Source organism: Anarrhichthys ocellatus, unplaced genomic scaffold (genome assembly GCF_004355925.1).
Source record: "Anarrhichthys ocellatus isolate YVR2014 unplaced genomic scaffold, GSC_Weel_1.0 scaffold3, whole genome shotgun sequence".
Lineage (NCBI taxonomy): Eukaryota > Metazoa > Chordata > Actinopteri > Perciformes > Anarhichadidae > Anarrhichthys > Anarrhichthys ocellatus.
The window spans coordinates 550,532-559,389 of record NW_022280033.1 but is presented as its reverse complement, the minus strand read 5'-3'; the positions used below and the strand labels follow the sequence as shown (position 1 = coordinate 559,389).

The 8,858-nt window shown below is 43.0% G+C and overlaps 1 protein-coding gene across 1 annotated transcript in view; it reads left to right on the top strand.

Moving 5' to 3' along the window:
• The window catches only part of ehbp1 (EH domain binding protein 1), a 132,778-nt gene that overhangs the window by 53,725 nt on the left and 70,195 nt on the right, over positions 1-8,858 (top strand). The window contains exon 12 of the mRNA XM_031840771.1: positions 8,221-8,399. Within this exon, the coding sequence (XP_031696631.1) occupies positions 8,221-8,399 (179 nt within the window). The remainder of the gene's footprint in view (positions 1-8,220; positions 8,400-8,858) is intronic.

The following is an 8,858-nucleotide window of genomic DNA, read 5'->3' as shown; positions in this document are numbered from 1 at the left end:
ACACACACACACACACACACACACACACACACACACACGGGCTCAGTCAGCCTCTTTACCTGCAGAGCATAATTCCTAAAGTGGCCTCCTTAATGAGTTTTCCCTGCCCAGGCTTAGATTAATTGATAAATGGCGGCGTTATCGGCCCAGCTGATCTCTGAATCCATTGCACCACTAATTTGTTTGTTGAAGATGGCAGTTAAAGGAGATTAATACGTTATAGATTTATAAGAGCCACCCCCCCCCCCCCATCCTCCTTCTCTCAAAGCTTCATTATTTATCTGAGGAAGAGGAGGAGGAGGAGGAGGAGGAGGTGGAGGAAGAGCGAAGAGATGAGTGGCCTTTAGATTCTTTTTTTTGTTCTGGATTCTTTAAGACTCTGGGTTTTACAAGAACCTTTAAGGTGCTTAATTCAAAGCGTATCTATTGCCCCCACACAGCTCCATGGTGACACATGTGCTCTGAATGTTGTATATGGAACCTTTAAAGATTTGAAGGTAATTGGCTTGTTTAATAATATGTGACATCACAACATACCACAGATTCACTAGTTCACTCTCAGTCCAGTAACGACCACACAGTGTTGTTAAACTGCCTCAAACATGTCTGTACTGCAGTTTCTCGTTATTTATCGATTGATACTTCTTTACAGATATTTTGTGCAGAAAGCCCAAAATTATGTTTCTTCTATTATTGCTTTCTGTTTCTAATTCTAAACTAAATCGTGCACAAATATGCTGCATTGAAGTCGCATGAGATTCAGTGTGGATTTAAGCTGATGACCACAACAGGTGACCTGACAGTCACCTGTTGGCTGCAGGTTATGAACCAAGAAAGTACATAAAAACGTCTTGCATGTCATGAATTCATGTACGAAAAAGTGTGACACAACGAAGCATCTGACTGATGGTGGAGCCATAAAAACAGGCTTTGAACTCTCACTCTGAACCGTTGAAATTAAATTTTTTGAAAAAGATGTAACCAATAGGAAGGAAGAGATGGAGGTGGACGTACAGTCGGTACCATCAGTAGTCCTGTTTTGTACCTAACTGGAGCCTAACACACACACACACACACACACACTCAATCCCAAACCTACCCACCCTGCGTGTCTTCCCAGTCCCACGCCCAGCCAAAGCTAATTTGCAGAGGCGTGAGTGTGGGTAATGCTGCCGCCGCTTCCATGACAAGCTAAAGCCAGCGCTTACACCGCATTATGCCCCCCGTGTTACACGTCAGGCGTGCAAGGCGGGCGGGTGGGCACACTGCACGCTGGCACAGTTGCTCCTTTGTCTGCTGCCTCCTCCGAACTCTGTTATTTAATATTTTGGGGGGTTTTATTTCAATTTCAAAGCCTCGTCTCTCCTTTCCTGTTCTGCTTTGCATGGTTATGCCTTTGGAGCAGAATAGGCCTTTGGAAGCGAAATGGTCCTGGAAAAGGAAACCGCTTTTTCCTGATTTTTGCATTTTACATCTCAGTAGCCAACTGCCGAGAGGGCCTCTGTCTTGGCCTGCAGGTTCACTGCGAGATGGGAAGCATATCTGCTTCTGAGCGAATCACTAGCAACCCAACCCCCGCCATCACCATCACCATCACCATCACTCTATTTGCATATTTTCCTACTTGGGGCATAAAGATTTGTTAATAAATTGTGGAAACTATCGTGAGGCAGAGCCGCTGAGTGCCTCGATCAAAAAGCAGCAAGTTTTCTATATGTTCAACCTCCGTGTGAGCTCTCAGGTGGAAAGAGTTATCGCTCACACCTGTTCACACACATAAAATGATGCCTGACTTAACTGAACACACACACTCACACAGACTTTCTCTCACGGCTCTCTTTGGAAGGAGCCCCTCCTCGCTGTGATTACAGCAGTAATGCGATATATCCTTTGTATGTTAATGTGTATTATTTTTCACGCTACATTTGCTCTCCTCTCCTGTTCCTGCCTTTTGTCCCCCCCCTTCTTCTTTCCCTATTGTTCCATCCACTCCTCATCCCTATTAACATAATTGAACTTTTGATTGGACTTTGCTTCCCTCCCCTCCGCTCTCATGCAGGCAACGTTTGAAATCCAAAGCATAATTTCATGGGTAAGACGACGGCAAGGTGATCATTCTTCTCTCTCTCGCTCTCTGTCTCTCTCTCTCTCTCGCTCTCTGTCTCTCTCTCTCCTTATGTTTTCTTCTAATGCGAAGGGGTCGAGACGCAGAAAGCCCAGATTAAAACAAATTGCTTGTTTTGATTGAAGGTGCAATAATGATGTAATTGAGCGTGTTGGTTAGTTGGAGCCCAGCCAATCAGACGAGAGCTTCCAGTAGCAGGATGGACAGGCCACTTAAGTGCACCAACCTTTATCCTCTTAAATGTGAACAGGTATTAATGTTCTTCAAGTGTGTGTGTGTGTGTGTGTGTGTGTGTGTGTGTGTGTGTGTGTGTGTGTGTGGATAACAGCTCAGTGTTAGTCTTTTTTGAGGCATTTTTTTTACTGTATGCTTCAATTTAGTGTGTACATGTACAGTATGTGTGCCTTTCTACTGAAGTGTGTGTGTGTTATTTGTGTGTGTGTGTGTGTGTGTGTGTGTGTGTGTGTGTGTGTGTGTCTATGGACTTTTTTTTTTTTTTGCCGTAGGCTCCTTGAGCGGATTACAAGTTTTAAAGAGTATGAGATTCAACACCTCCTCAAATGTGACACCCTGTGACACTGCTTTTGAAGCCATGAAAGTGAGATTGGAGAGACGCGGACACAGAGTCGTGGGTTTGTGTCATTGGGTCGAGGCCAGTTAAGTTTCCATTGAAGCGTTTTGCCCCAGAGGGAGAGACAAAGCTGCCACTTAAAGCGTTTCACTTGTGTCTTTTTCGTGAGTCTGAAAGCCTTTTAATGGCCTCCACACTCTTCAGTCACTTAGTGGTGTTTAATGCGATGTGACTTTTGTTTACATTTGTCTGTTCATTGGCCAGGTGTGAGTACACCAACCAGGAATCTGACTTTTTATTGCTCTCACACGTACACAAAATATAAAAACAACACAGCTGAACAAGAGTAAGTTTAAACATTAAGCCAGAACATAGCAGTCGGTGAAAGAAGAGTCGATCTAAAAAGTATGCAAACATACACATAAACAAAGAACAGCTGTTTCTCTAAGTTATCCACAGAGTGCAAATATTCCATGATTAACATTGTCTGACTGATGCGACATGTTGCTTTACATACATGACGTAGGTGGACATGTACAGTATTATACATGTTAATATTTCAGTATATTAAGTATATACAGCAGCTTAGATTCAGGCCTATTTGACAAGTCGGTTCTCATTTATTTGTATCGCAGCATTTCACACAAAACCAGTTCACAAGCTTTACATACAAAACAAAGAAGCAGCAACAATCTGCACATATACATAAAAATACACACATACAAACCAGTATACTGTACAAAGCCGGTGTATATAATACAAAAGTACAATAGGGTGTATCCGTATATATTTAACTTTTAGGTAAACATTAATATTTATGTCTGATATGTTATTGTAGTGCTGTACCGAGTAGTTTCATAACATTGACATACAAATTCTAAATCAACATTTGAACGTGGAGCGCCGACGCATCGCTAAAATCATTAATGTCCTCCGCTCTCACGTTTCACTGAGAGGAGAGACAGGAAGTGAAGATACCGTTGTTGGTACCTTCTACAAACGGGCTCCGTAGTGTTTCAAAGTGTTATACTCGTTGTAGAAGTAGAGTCCAGTGGTGACGACGTAGGATTGTGTCCAAACATTTCTAATCACTGCAGAGCGTTCAGTCCAGAAGTCAGAAATGGTTGAAAAAAATGTGATGGAATGTGATATAATAATTCAAATTCCCAACATATTTGTATCTAATGAAATGTTCTGCTTCAATCCATATTTTTTGGCATTTAGCTTTTTAAAAGCATTTTCACCGCTGTCAAAAAACTGTTAACTCTTCCGCTTACTGCAGACAAAGACGAGGCAGCACTGACGAGTTATATGCATTGAAGAAAATTTATTTAATAAAAAGTTATTTACAGTTGTCCTTGACCAAAGACATTCTTAGTCAACTAACACTCATACAATGTTGTCCCTTAATCGATTATTTGATTCAGATCTTAAAAAGATTCTCCACAAAGACTTACACAAAAGCACCACTTTCACTCTTGTGTTTACCAGAGATGTTTGTTTCTTCAGCATGAAAAAATCACCAATAATAAGACAAATTTACTAAGAAAAGACCAAAACAACCGATGAGTCTTCTAAACTACTAACAGGGGGAAGCCATGAACTCATTTAATTCCATGAATCACTTTATTTTGTAATTGAGAATCTAAATGAACAAGTTTCACGTCATAAAGCATCTAGTATTTAGTTAGTACTGTAATGCACATATGCTGCAGGATTTTACACCATGTGTGATGTTGCTAGAGAGATCTACCGTTATGTGGTACTTTTACTCACAGTGAGTTGCTCTAAAAGGTATTTTATATATCTTCTGCCCTCGTACAGTAACAGTGGATATCGGCAAACTCCCCAAATCTAAAGGGAACATTCTCCAACCTCGCTTCAGAATTGTTCTCTTGCTCAACACCGAAGCTCGACCTTTGACAATTTTCAAATTTTCCATATCATGGTTCATCCCATGATTCCAGATCTCATTCCCAACCCTCCTAAAAAACCACATTGCTGACACCAGAAACCCTCCTGACAACAGAACCAGGCTGCTTCCATTCCCAGGTTTCCTCCTATCTTGTCATTCAGGCATTGTAGTGAGCTTAACCCTCCTTCTTTCTCTCTTTCACATCCTTTCCTTCCCCCCCTCCGTCCTTCCATTTTTTTTTTTTTCTTTCTTTGCCCCGTCGGATGTATGTTGTTGACACCGAGGCATCAGGAATAATGGAATCTCTTGTCAGTGGCTTGTATTTGTCCGCCCAGGCTGTTAGGGCTGTGTATAATAGCAGCAGAGGAGGAGGTTATGTGCCACTGATAGTAATGAAGGTTGCCTTTTCATTTTTTAATATGGAATGTTTGTGGGCCGAGGCGATGCGCTCCGCTAATCCTACCCTCGAGCCGAGCTGGCTACATGGATGTGTCAGTGTTGCACACACACACACACACACATCCTGGTGACATTCACACAGACAGATAAAAGACACACACACACATGTGCACACCTTCCTTCAGGCAAGACAGCAAACTGTTTGATAAGTCGGGGTGCATTTCTGTTCCTCATGAACATTTCACTCCTCCTGTGTTTGTGTCTGAAGGAAATTGCAGCCAGTTCCTGTTGAAGAAGATTCGGTATTTGTTCAACATTTGAACCTTTTATCTGTAAAAGAGCGTAATGGAACAGCTGTCGCATTGGGGACAATGACATCGGTTTGTGTTGTGATGAACGTCGAGGTCACTGCTAGTCTCGTTCTAATAAAACCGGTTTGTCAGGTCGGAAGGAAGGACTCGTCTTTGAGATGACACACGGGTTAAACAAATGTTTTAAAAGCGCCCAAAGTTGAGTAAATAACACTTCACCTCCTCGTAGCAGTGTGTGCTCACGGTGGTGTGTGTGTGTGTGTGTGTGTTTGTTTTCTGTGTCGATAGGTGCGTGTGTATTAGAGAGTGTACCTTTTAAAAGTCTGTGTATCCCACTGGCTAATGTGCTGTTGTTTTTTCCTCCACTGGCTGTGTGTGTGTGTGTGTGTGTGTGTGTGTGTGTGTGTGTGTGTGTGTTTTTCCGCTGGCTTGGGTGCAGGGTCTCCGGCACTGGAGTGTGTGTGTGTCTAATTGCTTTAATAGCACCTGGTCTCTAATCCCAGGTAATTAGAGCGCTCAAATTAGACGGCTACTTTCAACCGTCACTTGAAAAAAGCAGAAAGGGGGAAAGGCCTGGAGGAAGACCACTCCACTCTGAAACTCTACACACACACACACACACACACACACACACACACACACAGTTTTACTGACACACACACACAAACGTTGGCAGTCTGAACTAAACTTGTTCCTCCAGTTGTCCTCTGCTTTACCAACAGGATGACATTCTTGTGGACGTAAATTATCTCTTATTCTGAACATATTACGTGAGATTAGTCGCTCGTATATTAACGTTAACTGATGAGCAATTCCTCTCCTCATCCCCGTACAGTAAGTGCGCCCGCGTTATAATCGGTATCGACTTTCTGACTTCCTATCTTGGGTTTGTCTGAGTGGCATGCAGGCATTGTCGAGGCCGCCTAAAACGTGTCTGGAGAAGCTGTGGGGAAAAGGTTAAGGCCCACTTTTAACAGATGAGCCGGAAATGTCAAGTGTCCGCCCCTCAGGCTCACGCTACCGTCTCCCTGTACAGAGACTGACTCACACACTCGCACACACACACACACACACACACACACACACTGGTACAAAGGTTAGGAGTTTGCTATTAGAGATGGCCTCCGGGTCTCTTTCATCTGATTTGGCCCTTGTGGCATCTCAGAGTGCTCCGGGTTTTTCGTGGTCACAGGTTAAACTGTAACAATAGAAGAGCAAGAGACATCCAGGTGCCTTAAACACTTCTCTCACATTGCTTCACTCTTTTTTGTGTTTTTTTGCCTGTTTACATTACAAACCAATTTTTTTTTTTAGTGTCTTAAAAATCTGTCGACAGCAAATACAGCCACATGTCTTGTCAGAGGCTTGAAAGCACACAGAGTCGGTGTTAAATATTTAGTTCAGACAATCTTAAAATTAGGTTTAAGTGTGGTGGCATTAAGCTGAAGCATATATCTCTCTCTCGTAGTGATGTCATCAAACCAATCAATTCCTTAACTTTTTACTTCCTAAATCAAACAGTCACTTTTTTCTTTCCTACGTCTCTGAATAAGCTTCTGCAAAAGGCTTCAAGACACCGTCACTGATGACAAAGTCTCTCCTCCCATCACTTCTCTCTCTTTCCTGTTCTTGCAGTAGCAGGAAGCTGCCAACAGAGGGGGTTGGTCGGCCATGACAGACTCAGGAAGTCACATCGTAGTGAGCTGTGTGTTTTCTCCGGGCCTTCAGTGTCTTTTAACGACGGGGTTTAACTCGTTATGGTGCTCAATATCAGCTCTTCATTCACTTCTCACTGCTAAAAGGTCAAGGTCAAGGTTTTACTTCTGGTGCTTTGAGATCAAACGTCACCGGGCTGTTGTCATCTGAGTTAATATTGTTCAAGAAAGTACATAATCAGCCATATTCACCTAACAGAAAGCATTAAAAACGTCTTAAATATCCTTCAGGGATTGTGTCTTAAATGCAATTCAACCAAACCGCTCTGTATATTTTCCTAAATGTGTATTTAAAACATCATATTATCGACATCAAAGCCTTAAACGCACTGTGTCATGCAATCCAAATTAAGTCGCATGTTGATGTCGTTGTCTTGCATATAATAGAAATATTTGAACGTATTTCACAGTGTTGTGTTGATCACTGGCCTCTAATGAATTTAATCACATCTCGGTGACATTCTTTTTTATTTTTTGCCATTTCTCTCCCAACTGATCTGAGAGCATTAGCCCGTATCTGTCGCTCCACGACACAGATTAGAGAACAGCCGGCTGAATAATCAGAATAGCGTTGGTTCTGCTGGACGTCAGTCGGGAGGACCGGTGTCTCCACGCCACCGAGGATTTGTGGGATTTGGAGTCTGGGAGAGGAGACGCTCCTAATGGCGAAAAGCTTTCGAACCCAGATAAGACTTCAAAGGCGGGGCTAATTAATAAGATGTTTACATTATCCACGGTCATACGCTGCTTTGTGCAGGACCCTTCATTACTGGGTGTGTGCGTGTGTGCGTGCGCGTGCATAGCTAGCTAATTGGAAGGGTGGAGGTTTGTTAAGTAAAACATTTTATTAAATAATCCAAGGAGCTCAGACGTTGGGGAAAAAGGGGGAGGTTGGCAATGTGGACAGTCTTTTGTGCAAAGTAATAAGGGTTTTGGAGAACAGGTGTGTTTTTCTCTAATACCAATAGAAAAACACATTAAAGTAATTTATCATTTGTGTTATATTGCACATTATTATTCATGTTTATTGTCCTTGTGTGACCCGAAAGAGCAGCTCTTATTTATCAATCGGACATCAACATGTCGCATCGATGCAACTCAGACCGTGAAGGTGAAATATTCCATAAGATTCAATTCTAAACCTTCTTCCCCCTCTATATCCCCCATCCCTCCTCCGCCTGCAGCCCAGCCCCGTCCCGAGCCCGGTTCTGGGAGGAAAGCCCAACGCCAGCCAGTCTCTGCTGGTCTGGTGCCGCGAGGTCACCAAGAACTACCGCGGGGTAAAGATCACCAACTTCACCACCTCCTGGAGGAACGGACTGGCCTTCTGCGCCCTGCTGCACCACTTCAGACCGGACACAATGTAAGAAAACACTCACACAGCATGAGGGGCTGGGGTTAGGACCAGTGAGTGTCATAAACTCATTTAAGCTACACAGGAACAAAAACATCTGCTGTACATCCTGACCGATCACTACTGCACATGTGCAAACTAGTCCTACACACCTGTGGTTAAACACTCTTGTGCATGATATTTATTTCCCTGATAATGCTTCATTGTGAATGCAATGGTGTCTGATCGGTCATATTTGTTCACTAACCTGTCATGCTGTGTCCTCTTATCCATCATCCCTGTCGTTGTGTTTGATTCAGACAGATGTGTACGCACTTAAACACACACGATCCAATCTGTCATTTACTTATTTGTTGCGTGTTTGACGCCACCACTTATCTCTTCTGGGTGTGCGGTTATAATTCTTTGTGAAGTATTCAGTGTGTGTGTGTGTGTGTGTGTGTGTGTGTGTGTGTGTGTGTGTGTGTG